This window comes from Pristis pectinata, chromosome 8 (assembly GCF_009764475.1).
Source record: "Pristis pectinata isolate sPriPec2 chromosome 8, sPriPec2.1.pri, whole genome shotgun sequence".
NCBI classification, from domain to species: Eukaryota; Metazoa; Chordata; class Chondrichthyes; order Rhinopristiformes; family Pristidae; genus Pristis; species Pristis pectinata.
The window spans coordinates 33664601-33685764 of record NC_067412.1 but is presented as its reverse complement, the minus strand read 5'-3'; the positions used below and the strand labels follow the sequence as shown (position 1 = coordinate 33685764).

General features: G+C 40.4%; 1 protein-coding gene across 1 annotated transcript; it reads left to right on the top strand.

Annotated features, from left to right (window-relative positions):
• Positions 1 to 1687: 1687 nt before the first annotated feature.
• On the top strand, positions 1688 to 20766 carry LOC127573310 (cytoglobin-2-like). Its single transcript, XM_052021373.1, has 3 exons — positions 1688 to 1961; positions 15093 to 15324; positions 18899 to 20766. The coding sequence occupies exons 1-3, from the start codon at positions 1864 to 1866 to the stop codon at positions 19043 to 19045; spliced, it is 477 nt and encodes a 158-aa protein (XP_051877333.1). The 5' UTR covers positions 1688 to 1863; the 3' UTR covers positions 19046 to 20766.
• The last annotated feature ends 398 nt before the right edge of the window (positions 20767 to 21164 follow it).

Here is a 21164-nt window from a genome sequence, read left to right as displayed (position 1 = left end):
TGACTCTCTTAAAGTGTCTCTAAAATCTTTGACAGCTGAGAAAAACCTTGTATCCTCTCACCTTCGCAGCTTCTCGCAGCTACCATCAGACAGGAGCTACAGAAGCCTGAAGTCCCACACTACCAGGTTCAAGAACAGCTACCACCCTTCAACTGTTCGGTTCTTGAGCCAACTGACACAACCCCAATCACTACCGCTTAGCAACACTATGACCGTTTGACCACTTTGCATTAAAATGAACTGTTTTTTTGTTCTAATTGCGTTCTTTCTTGTAAAAATTGTGCATAATTTATGTTTAATTTATGTTTTTCCTGTGAATGCTGCTTACATGATGCTCTGTGCCTGTGATGCATCTGTAAGTAAGATTTTCATTGCACCTGTGCATACATGTACTTGTGCATATGACAATAAACTCGACTTTGACTTTGGCCCACTTGCTTTACTGGCTGTAAAGGCTAGAAGGAATTTATAACAGGTCTGAAAAAATTCTGACATTCAGACACTTTTAAAAACTTTTACAGTTAGAAAAATTATTTAAAGAAAATAATGTATTAAAGTAAACTAAAGCTAACTGAAAGCTAACTGACAAGTAAAACACTAAAGCAAAATAATTCCCCTTCTAATTTGCAACCCTACACTTGCCATTCAAATCAATGCAGTCTCCAGTGCTTCATTCAGTTTAACTTGGTGCAGTACTTGAGTAGTCTTTTCTTTCGATCTCTGCTAGACAGGGCCACGAGTTCCCAAGCGATCAGTAATTCTGGGACTCCTGTTTGCCAATAGATCCACAGAAGTCCCAGGCCCACTGATGTTTAAATGTATCAACACTGGTGGTTCTGTATAGAACCACTCACATTAAAGAGCAAGGCTCAGCCCAGCTTCAGGACACCTAAAAATCTTATCCAATTATTGATTTCCCCTTTGCAGCGGAATAGTGCAGCCAACTTGTATGGAGCAAGGTCACACATACAACAAATGCCAGTGTGTTTTGGTGGTGTTGGTTAGGAGACAAAAAATAGTCAGGGTATCAGGAAAACTCCACGATCTTTGATAAAGTTAATGTTTAAAACCGTTAAGCATGAAATCCCAGATATATAAATATAAATGGCTTGTCAGTGATACACTCAAATGTCTTTGACCCAAGCTTGGTGCTTTTCTCATGTTTTATGTTAAGTGCGGGAGCAGATTTCCTTGGTAGAATAATTAGTCAAATTGAATTGAGCCATGAAGTACAGGCCCCTGGAAACTACTGATAATTAAAGACCCAAAAGCTAAACTTAATCTCTTACAATATTCTCACTGTCTGCCTTTTTAACTATTTAATCACCCAGAGTTTTAGATTTATTCCTAAAGGTGAACTAACTTTAAACATGTTTAAATTTTGGAAATTCACTACATCCGAGTGCCTAAAACGCCAAAGAGTGGAACAACTGTGTGATCCAATGCCAACTAACAATCATGCAATGGATTCCTAACATAAGAAATGTCATCCAGCGAGGTGCGGTTCATTCCAGCGTACAAATCACTCCTCCGCTGACACTCTCCCTCTTTCCTACTGCTCTGGATGGTTTCTAGGCAGTGCTTGTGGTTATTAATTTTAAAATGCATAAAAAGCCACTTGCACTCTGTGCATGCTGGCACACAATCTGGAACGTCCGTCTAACATAACGGCGCAAAACTAATTCAGCCTTGGTGAATGCACTGAGAGGGAGGCGGAACAAGAAATCTACAATGACTGGGGCGTGATTTCCAAGACGACACGTGATATTGCAGGATCCTTTGTAACAACTTAAAAGTCGCCGGCAGCCTGGTCCGCGTACCAGAGAAAGGCTGCCTGCTGTTCCCTCATTGATCGCTGCAGACATGACTGACCTGACAGAAGCCGACAAAGGCCATGTTCGCAGCATCTGGCAGAAGCTGTTTGCGGATCCCGAAGCAAACGGCAGGACAGTTGTGTTGAGGTAAGGGCGAACCTTTACCTGTTGTTTTCTTGGTGACTGCAGTGCACACGAGTCCCCTACTCTTCTCTCCAGGAACTGATATCACTCATCCTCTTTCAGAAAAATAAACACACAATTAATGTCAAGGCAGTAAGAAGATCTATTTTTAGAGATGGTTTCTTTTAAAGAAAAGGACGCTTTCTAACCTCAGTAGGGGTAGAAGATAAATGCATAGAGCTAAAATGCTTAAAGAGAGTTGCATTTCTATAACGCCTCTCACAAGCCCAATTAAGTACTTTTGAAATCTTGGCGTTTTATAACTCAGCAAACAACAATGTCAGGTAATAGTCAGATGAATGATGTCTTGGTGTTATTGAAGGATAAATATTGGCTACCATTCCAGGGATGTCTGCCTTGCTCTTTTGTGAAATAGTGTTGCGGGATCTTACACGTTCTGCAGAGAGGGGATTGGGGCCTTGGTTTTACCCCTCCTCCAAAAGATGTAAAGAGAACATACATACATAGTATTCTAAAAAGAGAATATAAATATTAGGTATTCTTTAAACTATGTAAGAAATTGTACACAAATCAATACAATTTATTGGTTTGTGTACAGCTCCTTACATTTTTTTTAGAATACTTAGTGAATCATAAATACCAAACGTTGAAAGAACCATAGATGATAAATGGAATTTGGAAAGTTGAATGAAACTGTTAAAAATTGCTAAATATGGAGAACTAACAATAGAGAACTTGCTCAGTATAATTTTAATGTTAACTACTTGTCACACTACAGGTATGTCCTAACTTGTGGAAAGGTATTTAAATGCCATTTTGTGTTTTTTTTCTCTACAGTTTGAATTGGAATTGGTTTATTATTGTCGCTTGTACCGAGGTACAGTGAAAAACTTGACTTGCATACCGTTCATACAGATCAATTCATTACACAGCGCATTGAGGTAGTACAAGGAAAAAAAATAACAGAATACAGAATAAAGTGTAACGGAGGAAGTGCAGTGCAGGTAGACAATAAGGTGCAAGGTCATCACGAGGTAGACTGTGAGTTCAAGGGTCCACCTTATTGTTCTAGGGGACAGTTCAATAGTCTTATAACAGTGGGATAGAAGCTGTCCTTGAGCCTGGTGGTATGTACTTTCAGGCGTTTGTATCTTCTACCTGATGGGAAAGGGGAGAAGAGAAAATGTCCAGGGTGGGTGGGGTCTTTGATTATGCTGGCTGCTTTACTGAGGCAGTGACAAGTGTAGACTGAGTCTACGGAGAGGAGGCTGGTTTCTGTGATGTCCTGAGCTGTGTTCACAACTCTCTGCAGTTTCTTGCAGTCACAGGCAGAGCAGTTGCCATACCAAGCCGTGATGCATCCAGATAGGATGCTTTCTATGATGCATTGATAAAAATTGGTGAGTGTCAAGGGGACATGTCAAATTTCTTTAGCCTCCTGAGGAAGTAGAGGTGCTGGTGAGCTTTCTTGACCATGGCATCTACGTGGTTGGTCCAGGACAGGCTATTGGTGATGTTCACTCCCAGGAACTTGAAGCTCTCAACCCTTTCGACCTCAGCACCATTGAGGTAAACAGGAGCAAGTGACCCGCCCCCTTCCTGAAGTCAATGACCAGCTCTTTTGTTTTGCTTGACATTGAGGGAAAGGTTGTTGTCATGACACCATGTCACTAAGCTCTCTATCTCCTTCCTGTACTTACGGTGGTATCATCTGTAAACTTGTAGATGGAGTTAGAGCAGAATCTAGCCACACAGTGGTGAGTGTATAGGGAGTAGAGTAGAGGGCTGAGGGCGCAGCCTTGTGGGGCACCAGTGTTGAGAATAATCATGACGGAGGTGTTGCTGCCTATTCTCACTGATTGCGGTCTGTTGGTCGGGAAGTCAAGGATCCAGTTGCACAGGGAGGTGTTGAGTCCTAGGTCTCGGAGTTTGGTGATGAGTTTGCTTGGAATTATAGTATTGAAGGTGGAGCTGTAGTCAATAAAAAACAGTCTAACATAGGTGTCTTTTCTGTCCAGATGCTCCAGAGATGAGTGTAGGGCCAGGGAGATGGCATCTGCCATAGACCTGTGTTGGTGGTGGGTGAATTGCAGTGTGTCAAAGTTGACTGGGAAGCTGGAGCTAATGTGTGCCATGACCAGCCTCTTGAAGCACTTCATGATGGTAGATGTTAGAACCACTAGTTGATAGTCATTAAGGCACATTACCTTGTTTTTCTGAGGTACTGGGATGATGATGGTCTTCTTAAAGCAGGTGGGATCCTCAGATTGAAACAGGAGAGGTTAAAACTGTCTGCAAATACCCCCACCAACTGATCAGGACACGGCCAGGGACACCATCCGGGCCAGATACGTTCCATGGGTTCACTCTCTGGAAGACTGATCTTGCGCTCTCAATGGTGACTATGGGTTCAGGTGCATTGGAGGCTGTTGGGGTAGGTGGTGACATACCAATCCCCTTCTGTTCAAAACGTGCAGCGAATGTATTAAGCTCATCAGGAAGGGATGCGCTGTTGTTGGCAATGCTGCCCGATTTTGTTTTGTAGCCTGTTATAGCATGTGAACCCTGCCACAATCTACGGCTGGTCTTGGCTTGATTTTGGACTGATTTTGAAACTTATTGTGGGTGATTAGTAATTCTAGTAATTGGCCAGAGCCAAGAAAGCTCACCAGCGCCTCTACCTCCTCAGGAGTAATTATGAATGCCACTTTGTATCGCTGTTCAAAGAATAATGTTGAGCCCTCAATCTGCACTGCTGCTGTGGAGTTAGGACCTGTAGTGCAACTTTGATCTGCTGGAATTCTGATTACCTTATGCACTCGTTACCACTGACACTATGAGCATCGTCCTCCCACAGAGCTTTCACCACATCCATCATTCTGTTATTAATTCTAGTCCAGGTGTGATTTAGGGATGTTGGTGAAATTTTCAAAATCTGGGTACAGTTGTACTCTGGGAAAGTTTGTATCTATTTATCCTTCATGCTGAGAAACTGTCTGTGATGCTAAGTAGGTTACAGATAATGTAGGGAAATCCATGAACCTGCAAGCAGCTGTTTGCTGGCATTTTGGGGTCAAGGTAGCGCTGCTGGTCACTTTGTACAATCAGCAAGTCGATCATGGAAGTGCAAAGTTGCAGCAAAGCCCACTACTTGAAGAGAGGAAACTGACTGAACAATTGGTGTCATGTTTGGTCTGGCACACTGAGTCTTCCATTGAATTCAACAGAGGAGAAGAGCTGGGAGAGTTGAGATGAGTTTTAACATTTTTTAAATGTATTCTAATTGTTTCTTTCTTCCTTTAAGTGTTTTATTTGGAAAAACAGTTTGATTAATCTGTAATAGTTTTGTAATGTTCTTGAGGGTTTCTGAATATCATTTTGACAACTGGGTAAGCTGTGGTTTAGCTGGCTGCAAAAGTTTTTTTTCTGGCAGTTTTGTGGGCAGAACTTGTTTTTCCATCAGTTGCATAATGGTTTTCATGTGCCTGCAGGTCCTGCCAATGTACGGGGTCACACTGTGAGTGATCAAGATTGTTCTTTCTAGAGACAGCGGGATATTTTTCCTTTGCTCTGCGGGATTTGTGGACGGTTATTGGCAGATGACATATATTAAGCTAATGTTAGGCTGATAGATTATGTTGAAAGTTCTTGTTGTTTTAACAGACATGTAATTGTACTTGAATTATGAATCGCTATGTTCAAAGAAGAATGTTAAGCCCTCAATCTGCACCGCTGGTGTGGAGTTAGGACTTGTAGTACAACTTTGATCTGCAGGAATTCTGATCACCCTATGCACCAGTTATCACTGACACTATGGGCATCATCCTCCCACAGAGCTTTCACCACATCCATCATTCTGTTATAATTCTGCCAATGATTAATGCTCCCATTCTGTCTATTTTTTGGGTGATGTCTACATACTTTCCTCGCACTTCATTTCTGAATGCCCAGTTCTCTCCACAACAATATCTCTTCCCCTAGCCCGAGCTGATATGTTAACTTCTATTGCTTTCTGCATCCACTTCATATGGATCTCATGTGCTTTTCACTATTCCTGTCTCTTATGCCTTTCTTGATCTAATCCTCTTGTCTATTTTTGTTACATTTCTTGAAACCTTTATTGATGCTGTTCCATTCTGTCTTACTGCAATTGGCATCTTCCTCTAGGAACCACACCCTCTACAAAGTCCACAATATGACCTCACTGAACTGCTCACCTCTACTGCCAACACCCCACAGAGTTACAAGACCACATCAAGTAAAAAAAAACACCTAAAGGTACTGCTGCACCAGTACCACATCCTCTGTAATGGTAAGTTCCATTCCAGCCCCCCAAGAAAAGATAAAGAATGACAGGTTTGTAAAGTCTTAATGCACAGTTTGTTTCTTTACTAAGAGCATGAGCTAGAATCCTAAACTCATTCACATTTGTACAACTATTGAGATAAATGAAAACATGTCTCTTAATTTATTTTCTTTTGGCATGAAGTTGAGTTCTGTCTTGTATTGTCTATCAAATATTGACGACTATGGTTGTTGTAGTATTTTCAGTGTTGACATTCTGTGTCCTTTATTTCTATTTGTAATCTGTTCCTTGTAATTCATGCAATGTTGTCCTGTGACATTCCTTAGAAGCCATTCATACGTGGAGTCTGCTCTGCCATTCAACCAGGATGTGACTGAATGTGTAACTCAGACGCCCTTATCTTTCATTGCACCAGTTCCATGATATCCTTATCTGTCAAAAATCCAGCTCTGTCACAGTGCCTTTATCACTTAATGTCTTGAAGCACTCCATACAGTACATGAGGGAATGGGCCAAGTACTAGTAGAAGAATTAGGGGAATTGGCAGAATACATGATTGAATATATTGTTTGAAGGAGATGTTTAATGCAGAGATAATTAGCAAAATAAAATGTTGGGAAGCACCTAATCCATTAAGGCATGGAATCAGGCAAGGATGCACAAGGTTTTACAGTTAGACCACAGAATGCACTCTAGGTTTTATGAGCTATAGACAACTGTAATGATAGGGTGGATAAAGAGAGTGGAATAGTTGTAAATTTTTGACTACTTTGCACAACAATGGACTTCGATTTTTTTGTTCTAATTATGTTGTTTTTTTGCATAATTTATGTTTTAATTTATGTTTTTCTTATGAATGTTGTGTGTCAGATGCTACGTGCCTGTGAGGCTACTGCAAGTAAGTTTTTTATTGCACTTGTGCATATGTGTACTTGTGCATATGACATTAAACTCTACTTTGATTTTGACTAAGTACATGAACTTTGAGCTTAGTTCATTTTGGAAGAATCAGCCACTGGAGGTTAGCAAGTTCAGAATAAGCAGTGTACGGTAAACAAGCTTCCATCATTGTGGCTGCAACAGATGCTTGCAGGAACTCAACAAAATAGCTGTGTTAGGGAAACTGCAGAGTGTGATTCAACAGAGAAAATGGATTCAGAGATTTTGTATGTGGCACCAGAAACCTTGGTGGAATGATGTTCAATTTCAAGTTTATTATCATAGGCATAAATACACGGGGTATAAATGCCATGAAAATTAGCTTTTTGCAGCAGCACAGTATAGTATAAGACGAGGACAAACATAAGTTAACAGAAACTTAAATTAAATTATACATAACTTACATATGTGTAATCTGTCCATAGTGGTTCAGGTGATCCACAAGATAAACTCTCAGAAGTTGGCTGTAACAGAAAACTGTGACAGTTAATAGCAGAAGTTACTGGTAGTTAATGGCACATATAGTACTGAATAATGTACAGTGACCACACATGATTGAATATTCAGATGACTTATCCTACCAATTACGTCACTGGTCTCCAGCACATCTGAATTCATGACCCCAACCTGGCCCCCCACCTACCACCCCCCACAGCAACCTGAACGCCTGCCAAGCATTTACAAAGTCCATTACAGCTGCGGACCACACAATCACACTGCTGGATAATAAACATCTCACAGACACACACACACACACACACACACACACTGTCTCTCTACCACATTGTGTGACACATGTATTTCCTTTCCCTTGTAGGAAAGGCTGAATGCAACAGCAGCTAACTAGCAAGAGGCAGGCACAGAGGCATGTCTCCATCCTCATGGAGCAGATGGTGTTCTCCAACAGTGGTACAACCATTGGTGATGGTGCTGAAATGATAGAAGAACTGAGCATGCTCACCTTAATCCTTCTCTTCACCTTTCCTCAACTCCCCCTCATCGCTTGCCCACACAATTCATTCTGATTCAGCCAGCAGAGTTGGTGTAAGCATGCACCTTTTACTTGCCCAGACTTCATCACAACCCTACTCTTGTGCTTCAGCTGCTCAAGCTCGGAAACCTTGGCAAGCAGTGATGGAAGGGAAGTAAGTGTAGAGCAAACACCACCATGTAACTTCACGCTCACAGTGACCAGCTTGGAAACTCAGCATAGTTTAGAGGAGAGTTTGTAGGAAGGATGTGCTTGTGGTGAAACATTAGACACAAGTGACCTGCAGCCAGGACAGGGGGAGGAATATAGTGGGGCATGAGAGTGGACACAAGTTTTGCTGCAGAGCATTCACGTGAGTAAATCACTGGGACAGGCTACAGCAGAAGCCTGATAGATAAACACAATGGAATACTTGGAATAATATAGTTTGGCCAGAATGTGAAGTCACAGGGAGCATAGAGGAGTTCAGCACCATCTGTGCACTGGGCTTTATGCAGAGCTTAGAACTCATGCTTTCCAGTGGGATGCCCACTAACACGACTGAGTATCCAACCATAATGTAGCATCTTCCCCTCCTCACCCCTTTCTGCCTTTCACAGGGACCACTCAATCCGCGGGTCCTGAGTTCACCCCTCTGCCCCCACCCATCCTGCTTCCACCCCAGGAAATTTCTACTCCCCCCGCCATGGGTGCACTACCAAGCATATCTTCCCCTTCCCACCCCCTCCTGCCTTTTGCAAGGACCGCGCTCTCTGTGACTCCCTAGTTCACTCCTCCCCCCATCCCTCCATCCAGCTCCCACCCCGGGAACTTTCCATTGCCCCCGCTGTAGGTGCAAATCCTTTCAGGTGAGACAGGTTCACCAGCACCTCCCTTAATATCATCTACTGCATTCGGTGCTCCAAGTGTGGCCTCCTCTGCACTGGTGAGACCAAACGCAGACTAGGTGACTGTTTCGCAGAATACCTGCGCTCTGTCCGTAACCGAGTTCTACATCTCCCCGTTGCCAGTCACTTCAACTCCCCCTCCCACACTATCACTGATATGTCAGTCCTTGGCCTCCTCCACTGCCAGGAGAATTCTAAGTGCAAACTGGAGGAACAGCACCTCATTTTCTGTCTTGGAACCTTGCAACCTAATGGCATGAACATTGAATTCTCCCACTTTAGGTAATCCCCTCTCCCCCTTCCCCACAACCCCTGCCCCTCACCATGCTTCTTCTCTTCTTCCCCTTCCTAGCCTCTCTCTTTTTTCTCCCCGTTTTTTCCTTTCCCTCCTTACCTCTGACTCATCCCCCAGTGGATCTGCTCTCCCCTCCTCGCATCTGCCTATCACTATCTCTTACCTGCATATACCTATCAACACCTTGTGCCCACCCTGCCTCCCCTCTTTTGTTCACCCATCACTGCTCTGCTTTTCCCTCCTATATATTGGGCTTTGCCTTTTCCTATCTTCAGTGCTGAAGAAGGGTCCTGACCCGACACATTGACCGCCTGCTTTTCTCCACAGGTGCTGCCTGGCCTGCTGAGTTCCTCCAGCATCATCGTGTTTTTCATCTAGATTCCAGCATCTGCAGTCCTTTGTTTCTCTTTTCTATAATGTAGCAGCTGTTGGTGGATGGACCAACTTGCATGTGGCATAAGCAGCCATCCAATGTCTCAGTGTTGCAGTGCATGCTTAGAAGATGCCTGTTACAGCTCCTGATACTGGTGTTCAGTGTTTACCAATTTGCCTTCCAATTCTGTAGCTTAACCAATCAGGTTATTAGAATTGTTGAGACACCACAGCTGGGGAGGGGCAATAGCCCAGTGAGATAAGATGGCAGCAGTTCTCTTTCAGGGTGAGCGCATTCATCCCCCATCGTACTGACACTTCACTCACGTCTAATGTCAGCAGACAACCTCGTGCTGATGCCTCCGGTGCTGTAATGATGCAGTTCAAAGCCAGATCTTCTTGGCTTCGAGCTGTTCAGGTCTACTTCCGAAAGGCCATTTAAAGCCTCCTGCAAAGAGGCAGTGGTGCAGTTATGGGGAGAATATTGTCTGGGAGTACAAGCAGAGGCAAAAACATGTGGAAGCCTAAGGACATCACAAGGATGATTAGTAGATACTTCAGTACAGTTTGATATGTTTTGATTTTTGATTTTGCTTTGGAATATTTATTTATTGTTAGCTTTACATTTTGCAGTATAATGATCAGTAACAGGGACAAAATAAGGTTATGTTTGTGTTTGATGGTATCTCGCTCTTCCCTTTCTTCCTCTTCCTCCTGAACATTTTCCTCCTCTTATTCTTTCTCCTCTGGCTGGTCTTCCACCACTTTCCAGGCAGCTGGTGGCAAAGACTCCACTCTCATGTAAGTGAGGCTCAGTGGCAGGCAAGAGCCGATCGCAAATCTTTATATCTTCTCTGCCAAGTGCTGCAGGGTTCTTCTGAAGTCGTCCAAGCCAGGCAGTGGAAGTGTGTCAGCATTCCAATGTCTATTTAATCACATCTGATGTAGCAACATTGCTTTTGTTGGATGGTTGTTGCCCCTATATGTGTAGGTCACATACAAGAGTCCCAAACCAAGTTTTCAGCACATTGTCTCCTTCTTGCTGTCTGACCACCCTTTGGTTTATCTTTGTGGCTCAATGAAGGCATCATAACTGCTATCAGAATGCCAGCCATTGATCCGCTTGGTTCAATGTCTCTGGATGTCGAAGATGAGGAACCCCTTGCACTTGCAGTACATCTCCAGATTGTGTGGGTTTCCCGCAAAGCAACATACGTGCTAACTGTAGTCCCCCTCTGCTGTGGGGAAGCCAGCAATCCTCTTGAACCAGGTATTCAGTTTGCTTGCAAACAAAATGTATTCAGCTCTTTTTGGAATAGAGGGCACTAGTGATCTTCATGGTACCTTGTTCATATTACAGCAAATTGTGAAGTTGCAGATATCTCCAGGTCAGAACTGGAAGGATCAAAATGTGCAAAGGTTTGTGGCTGTGGTCACCATGTCAGCCACCGACGATGCAGTCCCTGCCCTGCTCTGTGGTTTTACTTGTGCTTGGAGAAGGTATGGGAGTTCAGTGAGAATGCCCTTTCTGAAACATATTGTTCCTTGCTGAGATGAATGGCTCCCTCAACACTGTATGGACTTAAGACCTCCTAATCAAACCTTCCACGTGACAACCACCCCCCCGCCCCCCCCAGCATCCCATGCCCCTCCACCCCCACCCAATCCCCACCACCTCCTTCCTGTTCTAGATTCTTTATTATGCTCTTCTCTTCTCCCATTTATCCATAATTCCAAGGAGAATGCCACCTGATTCATCTATATCTGGAAGCAACTAAAATTTGAAATCAGCACTAAGCCTCTCTCACTTTCTCTCTCTCTCTCTCTCTCTCTCACTCACTCCACTGCACTCCATTCCATACAGGCTTTAGGAATTCTAAACTCACTCCACTCATGGAGGTCATAGAATAATACAGCATGGAAACAGGCCCTTCGGCCCAACTTGTCCATGCCAACAAAGATGCCCATCTAAGCCAGTCCCATTTGCCTGCATTTGGTCCAGATCCTTCTAAACTTTTCCTATCTTTTTCCTATACCTGCCTCAACCCTTTTCTCTGGCAGCTCATTCCATATACGCACCACCCTCTGTGTGAAGAAGTTACCTCTCAGGTCCATTTTAAATCTTTCCCCTCTCACCTTAAATCTGTGCCCTCTAGTTTTTGATTCCTTTTCCCTGGAAAAAAAGACTGTGTGCATTCACCTTATCTCTTTGCCTCATGATTTTATACACCTCTATAAGGGCACCCTCCATTCTCCTTCGCTCCAAGGAACAAAGTCCTAGCCTGCACAAGCTCTCCCTATAACTCAGGACTTCCAGTCCTGGCAACATCCTTGCAAATCCTCTTTGCACTCTTTCCAGCTTAATGATGTCTTTCCTATAACAGGGCAACCCAAAGGGTACACAGTACTCCAAGAGCAAACTCACCAACATCTTGTACAACTGCAACATAACTTCCAAACTCCTATATCAATGCCCTAGCTGATGAAGGTCAGCATCCCAAAAGCCTTCTTCAATGTCATGTCTACCTGTGACGCCAATTTCAGGGAACTGTGTACTTGCATGGCTTGGTTCCTCTGTTCAACAACATTTCCCAGGACTGTGAAAGTCCTACCCTGGTTTGACTTCCCAAAATGCAACACCTCGTACGTAGCTGAATTGAACGCCATCTGTCATTCCTCAGCCTACTTACCGAGCTGATCAAGATCCCCCTGTAATTTTTGATAACCTTCACTGTCTACAAAACCACCTATTTTAGTATCATCTGTGAACTTACTAATGCTTTGTATATGGAACCACAGAGACTGCAGATGCTGGAATCTTGAGCAATAAAACAAAATGCTGGAAGAAGTCAGCGGGTCAGACAGCACCTGTGGAGGGAAATGGACAGTTGATGTTTCAGGTCGAGACCCTTCATCTGGACTGAAAGATAGAGGGGAGATCTCCTGACCTGGATCCCGGACTTGACCTCCTCACCTGGATCCATCCATCACTTGCTAACTTTTGCTCCACCCCATCCCTTCACCTTTTTGTACTGGCTTTCTCCCCTCGATTTCCATTTTCCTCCACAGATGCTGCCTGACCCACTGAGTTCCTTCAGCCTCTTGTTTTGTGCTACATGCCTTGTACATTCTCATCCAAATCATTTATATAAATGACAAACAACAGTGTGCCCAGCGTCGATCCCTATGGCGCACCACTGGTCACAGGTTCCAGTCTGAAAAACAACCTTTCACTATCACCCTTTGCTTCCTACCTTCAGGTCAATTATGTATCCAATTAGCTATCTCTCCCTGGATCCCTTGTGATCTAACATCCAAACAAGCCTTCCATGTGGGACCTTGTCAAAGGCCTTGCTAAGGTCCATATAGACCTCATCAATCCTCTTGGTTACCTCTTTCCATATAGATTTTAGGAATTTTAAACCCACTCCACCCCAAGGTTTTAGAATTTTAAAGAAGTCTAGAAATTGCCAAGTGCTTGATTGATCAAAGCATTAGCTATGAGAAATCATTAAGTAGTTAATTATCCCTTTACATTTCATCAGCAGTGGTTCCTTTTTGATACTGCCAAATGTTTGTTCAGTCATAACATATCAGCAGGTGCACTGAGCTTCAAAATATCTGTGCTGGTGTCTAATCAGTGTTGCTTGCTGACTGAGAACAAGATCTATTTACTTCAATACTTCCAGAAGCTATTAGCGTGCACATGATAATACCTGGAGTAATATGGTGGTTCTTGCAGCTTGTGTCAAAAATGTTCATGTGTGTATAGACTGCCACTCTGGAAACAATGCAGCACTGGTATCAACCAGCAGAATGGAATTGTATGTTGAGAAAATCACAAAGCTATGTGCAACTCATTGTTGCACGTGTGACTATGCCATTATTCATGCAGCATCATGACGTCAGCTTGGTTTTACTTAAAGTAATGTTCACTTGAGTCTCATCAAATTACTTGCATGGTCTTACTGATAATGCTTTAAAGAATTCTCTCTCAAGCAAACTGCCACCTTGGGGATCTTGCACTGCAGCGCAAAGTCATGATGTACCACATCAACTGAATATTCAGTATGCATTTAATGCCCTTTCCTTGTTTAACTTTGCTAATTGACTTCATTATGCATAGATGTTTCATGTACATTATAATATATGATAATGTACATCCAGTTAAACCAAAGTGTATCTTCATATTTCATAATTCATCCACTAAATTGAGTGCTATCAATATATCTCCAGGGTTCTTGTCTAGCTATTTGGGTGAATGTGATTATTAAATATTTGAGTATTATTTCTGGAATAATTCATCACCATATACTTATGATTAATGAAAGAAGAGGCGAGGTAAAAAAGGTTCCCTGCTAATGTCAAACAATGCTCTTATTGAACAATATACCATTCATTATTTAGTTAGATAAATTGTTAATAGTTGCATGATCCTTAACCATCTTTAAAAATTATATATTTGCAAGTTTGTTAAAACCTTCTGAAAACATAAGTTGCAAACAATGAAAAGCCATTATTCACATAATTACCACTGTTGTACTATTGTAGTAGATGAGTTCCAATTTCTTTTCTTTAAATCTATGTTAGATTTCTTTAGGTGGCATTGAACCAATTCAATTTTCATGATTATCATCCTACTACATATGGAAATCTATTCATATGGAAAGCTGCCAGTTTCACTGATTCCTCCTACCATTTCTTATATTTCTCTGCCTCAGTAGCTCACAAGTTTTTCTTATGACCCTAAGATTCTTTGTTTTTGAATATTTGAACCTGCTGACCATTTTGTTCAACATTTGCATTCTTCACAGCTTTGTAGCTTCAGCATAATAATATTGCCTGCTTTCTCAATGGATAATGTAATCTCCCGACTATTTATGGGCATTCTGCAAATGAAACCAATGCCTCCTTTTAGAAACCAATAGCCTCCTTACTGTACTGCATTATTCTATGAGAGACAGCTATCATCTGAGCTCTGGAAATACCTGACCTGTTAATCTCTGTGATGCCCAATGGACTGATTGTTTTCTCCGCTGCCACCTCTGTTCTCTTCCTCTTCTTTTCCAGTTGTCTGACTCTTTCATTCCTCCTCTCTACATATAAGTATTTGGAGATGTGGAGAGTGTAATCAGGTACTATTATCTTTCTTGATGATTTATTGCTGTTTTCTACTTTGCAATATTAACTATCAGATTTTAAAAATATAAAAGTTATCTCTGAACGTCATTGTTTTTTATCACTTTATATTCGATTGAAAGTAACACAGCTTTATTTTGGTTAAAAGCACCTCAGTAATTTTATTGCCAATGAATTAAAAATATATTTAACTTGTATGAATCAGATTGTTCACAGATCACCCTGAAACAAAGAAGTACTTCAAAACTTTTAAGAACATTTCAACTCCAGAAGAAATGCAAAAATCGACTCAGATCAAGAGACATGGTAAGGCAGTGATGAACCGGTTGAATGACATCATGGAGAATCTGGATGACTGGAATGCAGCCTGTGTCATTTTGACAAAGTTGGCAGAAAGGCACATTTATCAGCATAAAGTGGAGGTACAGAACTTTCAGGTAAGTCTCTGATTTGTGCAGTGTATTTCTCTATTTTCCCTATGAATTTGCAATTTATACAGTTTGATGAAAAGAAAGCTGACAAGTCTCAACAAAATTTGTATCTATATAGAACCATTATTGCATTGTTCTTTATATGAACATTACCAAACAAAATTAGACATTGTGTCAAATAAGGAATCAGTGGGGCAGATGACAAAAGGCCTAGTCCAAAAGAACAATTTTAGTTATCATCTTAAAAGAAGAAAGAGCAGTGGAGAGGTTTAGGGAAGAAAGGTTTCAGCAGCTGAAGGCATAGTCTCTGATAATGGAGGGATTAAATTGGGGATGTGCAAAAGGTCAGAATCAGAGGAGCACATATATCTGAGCTGGGGATGTTTTGGAGGCCAGGAGAGAATTGGTTTTAAAAGGAGGACAGGAATAGTTAAATTGAGGTATTGTCAAATCAGGATTCAGAACAGATCAGCAAACATGTGGTTGCTGGGTAGCAGTGACCTGGCGGAAATCAGACTACCAGCAGCTGAGATTTGGATGGCTTTAAGTGTGTGGACAGTGGAAGATGGGTAACTGGTAAGAAATTCTTTGGAAAAGACAACTCTAGAAGCCAAAAAGTAGTGAATGGGCTTGTCAACAGCAGAAGAACTGAGGAAGGGTAGGAGTCAGACAATGTTATAGAAGTTTTAGTAGTACTACTGATATTTGGTCCTTTAATTGAAGTATACATCAGGTTTATGAACAGTCTGGTTAGTTCTCAGTCAGTTGCCAAGGAGAGAGGTATGTTTGGTGGCAAAGACATGAAGTTTGTGAATCTCTACAGATGTCAATAAGCAAAATTAAAACTAGCTTGAAAACAAGTATGTAAGTGCACTCTTTTGTGTAAAGTCTATCCAGGCTAGGTTAATAATATGTAAATGTTTAATTACAAATAAACAAACCAAATATTATTGCTTAATCAATCTCATAACTTTAAAATGTTAACTGTGTGGCTTGATTCAGCAGTATCTAATACAACATGCCCATAAAAAGTAGCTACAGTTGGTAGATAAATTGAAAAATAACAGATTAGAAACCATTTAGGAAATAATGGATGTCTCAGATAATTGCCAAACAATAAATTAGTCTATTTTTGTTAGAATCATAATTGGTGAAAACAAAATCCAAATAATTATATCATCTGAAATGATTATTATGCTACTATATCACCCCAATACATGTTATAACTTAAAATATACTGTTCATTTAATGGTCTAATAGCTTCTTTTAGTTTTCAGCATCTTTTAATTTCTGGTGCACTCCATATCATTGTCTGTACTGCATGACTTGCTTTGTAATTACTGAAAATGCTATGACTAATGTGTTGTTTGGGCTCTGTTTTGTACACTTAACATTTGTATTGTAATGATAAATACAATTTTTTTGAGTTTAAACACTGAGAAAATGTTTTTAAAAAGCCACTGTTTGATATTTAAGAATAAGGTAATTTCATAAGAACATTAAAAATAGCAGGAGTAGGCCATTTGGCCTCTCATTTCTGCCCTGTCATTAAAAAAGATCATGGCAGATCTGTTACCTCAGTGCTACTTTCCCACACTGACCTTATATCCTTTGGCTCCCTTAATATTTAACATTTTATTCCTATATTACCTTGTCAGCAAAAGGCTTATGCTAATGACGTAATAAAACAATAAATGATTAGGACAAGGGGCATTAAGGTAACACTTCTTTAAATGTAATTCAATATTGAAGATTGTTTCCCGTAGTATCTATAGGACTTAGACTCTTGCAATGCAAAAAATAGACAAAGCTATGCAGACACGCATTCATGTGCAGCACAGTCGTGCAGCTCATAAGAGTTGCTGCCTCACAGCTCCAGTGATTTGGCTCAAACCTGATATTTGATGCTGTCTGTGAGCAATTTGCATATTCTCCCTGTGACCGCATGGGTTTCCTCCAGGTGCTCTGGGTTCCTCCCACATCCCAAATTTGTGCAGGTCGGTAAATTAATTGGCCATTGTAAATTGCCCCTAGTGTAGGTGAATGGTCGAATCTGGGGAGGACTTGATGGGAATGTGGGGAAAATAAAATGGGGTTAATGTAAGATTAGTGTGAATGGGTGCTTGATGGTGGATCTGTTCCCATGTTATAAGAATTCATTACTCTATGACTGTGAATTGGACTGTACCATAACCAGTGATAGTAGATTGACCAGCAGGAGGAGTAAACTTGAAGGGCATCCTGTTACCCAGATATGGTAGAGGATAACATGTAAATCTAAACAAAAGTATGCACAAGTGCCATCAATTTAGAACGTTGAGTAAATAATGCAACTTGACTTTTTCTTAAGGTCTCCACCATCATAAGTCCTAGCGACAAGTCAACTTTGCTCATTGAGTTAAAGCAGCAAATGTCATGCCAAGGTCATGATATTAATGAATTGAAGGCAGATGGATACACCAGTTAAAATGATGTAAGGTGTATTCACTTTCCTCTTCTGAGCCAGCTGTATTACTGGTGATCTGAGAACTAGAGCTAGCCACTTCCCCAGTTAAGTTGTTCCAGCAAAGTTTTGACACTTGACTTTTAGAATTGGAGAAGCACTCAGCACATAAGATGCCTGAACTGCCGAAGTAGTCCGTTCTACAGCAACTTTTAATTTTTCAAGTGTTCTGTCCAACTTCCCAGTGAATGTTATTAGTAAATCTGCTTCTACCATTCATTCAGTCAATACATTCACATTCATAACAGTATGTGTAAAAAAAAAGTTCTCCTTAGATTTTATTCTTTTATACCCACTGGCTATCAATGCTTCTCTTTATGGAAGCTTTCTATATATCATAACCACAGAGTTTGAAACAGTTTTATCAATGATAACATACAGTGGTCTAAGAAGAATAATCTCGCTCTACTGGTCTCTCCACATAACTGATCCCTCATACTTGATGTTATTTGAATAAATTTTCTCTGCACCCTCTCTAAGAAACTTCCAATAATCTGATGCCCTGCACTAGACTCAATATTCCCAAATGATTTATAAAGATGAACCATATCTTCACTATCTTTGTGCACGTGACCTCCACTTATGAAACCCAGAATTTTTTATGTCCTTTTTCACAGCATTATGAACCTGTTCTGCCACCTTCAAAGCAAACAGAAATGCTAAAGATACTTAGCAGGTCAGATAGTATCTGTGGAGAAAGTATCAGTTATCATTGTTTCAGGTCAATGACGTTTCATTGGAACTGAGAAAAGCCAGCTTTAAAGATCTTGGTAGATAACTCTCCATGCCCCTCTCCTGTGCCCATTTAGAATTGTGCCATTCAGATTATAAGGCCCATCATGATTTCTGTTTTTGAGAATGGACCATTTCTCACTTCCCTGTATTAATTCCATCCTCCACTTCCCAATCCCTTGTGTGTATCCATTACTCATTAGCTTGCAAGCCAAGGTCATGATATTAATGAATTGAAGGCAGATAGATACACCAGTTAAAATGATGTAAAGTGTATTCACTTTCCTCTAAGCCAAACAGAAGCCTTTTCCATTCTCACATCTTTCTTTTTTTTTGTTACTGCAGGTTATATTTAATGTAATCATCAACATTCTGACAGAGTCATTGGGAACCAGCTTTACACCTGAGATCCGTGAATCCTGGCAGAAGTTGTTTAAAATAATTTACAATTACCTTGAGAATTGCTACAAGGAACTTGAAGCTGCTTCCTAGATTGCTGTAACTTTCACTGTGCACATGTTACTACTCCAACAATTGATGAATTAATTGCCTATTATCACTAAACTATGTATGGCACATATTAACATAACCAGAATTTTAATACATTTTAAACTAAAGTTGGTGAATAAAGAACCAGGAATATCATCAAAATATCTATTAATCACCTCTCTTGTTCAAATTGCATCAAAGTAAGAAGTAATTTTTTGGATTATTTGATCAACTAGCATAATTTTAAAACTAACATTTAAATATGTTTTAAAGTAAAGCACATTTTAATTCAAAAGACACATACAAACCTTTATCAGTTTCATGTGTTATGATGAATGACTTCCCAAAGAACTGTGGTATGATATGGAGCAGCACACAAAAAGCTGCAGGGTCAGGAAGCATCTATGGAGAGAAGTGGACAGTCAATGTTTCAGGTCAAGCTCCTTCATCTGGACTGTCCATTTCCCTCCATAGATGCTGCCTGACCTGCTGAGTTCCTCCAGCTTTTTGTGTGTGTTGCTCCAGGTTCCAGCATCTGCAGTCTCTTGTGTCTCTATTGTGGTATGATATGCTCCATTCCAAATATATTATACCCATTCCTTTTAATCTGAAATTTGTACACTCCATGTCCCTTCAAATCTGGTTATTTTTCAGCTTGGACTCCCTCCAGCAATTTTATGACTCTTTTCTCATAAGGCTTACACCTGGGAAGGAGACGCTGTAGGTCCTTATTGTGTCAAGACTGTTGATACAAGCAAGGTGCTGCTGACTCTAAACTATTTGTGCTCTGTAACAATATGTTGCTCAGATTTTTTAGTGTTGCTTACAATAATTACTGTCAATTTCTAACCTATCTGTGCACATTGAGGATGGATTGTAGTTTGACACAGTCTTGACACAGAATATGAGATCCAGTACCTGGATTTGAATATAACTTGTTTTACTTTCTCCCTTCTATTCTGTAATCCGTAATTGAATCATTGGAAAAAAATAAGTATAGAGAGAAAAAATATTCAAAATGTGAAGCTTGTAATGCTTATACAGAATGATTGAGTGTGTAGCTGATTAAAATATTATAAACAAAATAGAATTAAAAGAAAAAAAGCACTTGCTTGAAATATGAAATGAAAATAAAAAAATACTGAGAAATATTCAGCAGGTCAGGTGCCAATGGAACTGCTGAAATGTCATCACCTTGATATGTTAACTCTTCTTTTCTCTCCATCAATGCTGCCTGACCTTCTGAATATTTCCAGCATTTTCTGCTTTTATTTCAAAATTATATACCTGTTGGAATTGTTTGTATTCTTAATTTGAGGAACCAGCTTTTTGTACAGTTATTATCCCCTCATATAATGCAGGATTATAACTTGAAGTTTATGTGTATCCTGTTTTTAAAGCCTGTGTCAACAATTAATTCAAAATAATGTTATGCACGTTATTCAAATAGCCAGAGAATTATTTCATGCATGTTATCATCTGATATTATAGATGATGTACAATTTATTTCATGAATATAATGATTTTTAAAATCTAAATTATATCTTTTTGAATATATATTTACCAATATTCATACAACAGAGGAATGTTATTTTATTTTATCAATTGAACTCAGTTTATAGTATTCAATGTTATTTCCAAAATGCTGGTTGGTGTAGGAGAACTTGTAAGCTTGTATTTACTTAAGTGCAATAAAAACTTGTTGCTCATAATGTTTATCTTCACATTGACAGTTTGCAATTCTTTCTGGTGCTGTAAAATATAAAGAGTCTTGCTTTAGTCATAAAAGTAGCTGAAAATATGTACAAAGTTGTCTAAAAGGTAAACAGGGTAGAAACATCTGTTCAGTACTGAGAGCACAGTTTGTGGATGGTTATAGATAAATATTCACTTCTATTCAGCGAGGTTTAATAAAATTAACACAGCAAGATCTGCATGATATTTTTATTCTGGACTGCTGGTGGCTCAGAGAGTGAATGCTCTGATGCACATCATTAGCCTTTTGTTGGTTGTTTTCAGGGCAGCTTAATGCAGCTTTTAATTCCATATCCCATGCATCATGAAGATCTAATCTCAAAGCTTTTTGGGGAAGGGAACCTTTCCTGTTTGTGTTCACACAGAG

What these genes read in the sequence shown, in the direction of transcription:
- LOC127573310 (XM_052021373.1), top strand. Translation starts at nt 1,864, where the DNA reads ATGACTGACCTGACAGAAGCCGACAAAGGCCATGTTCGCAGCATCTGG. An exon ending in GGCAGGACAGTTGTGTTGAG is followed by an intron (nt 1,962 to 15,092) that starts GTAAGGGCGAAC and finishes TGTATGAATCAG; the next exon opens with ATTGTTCACAGATCACCCTG. An exon ending in TGGAGGTACAGAACTTTCAG is followed by an intron (nt 15,325 to 18,898) that starts GTAAGTCTCTGA and finishes TTGTTACTGCAG; the next exon opens with GTTATATTTAATGTAATCAT.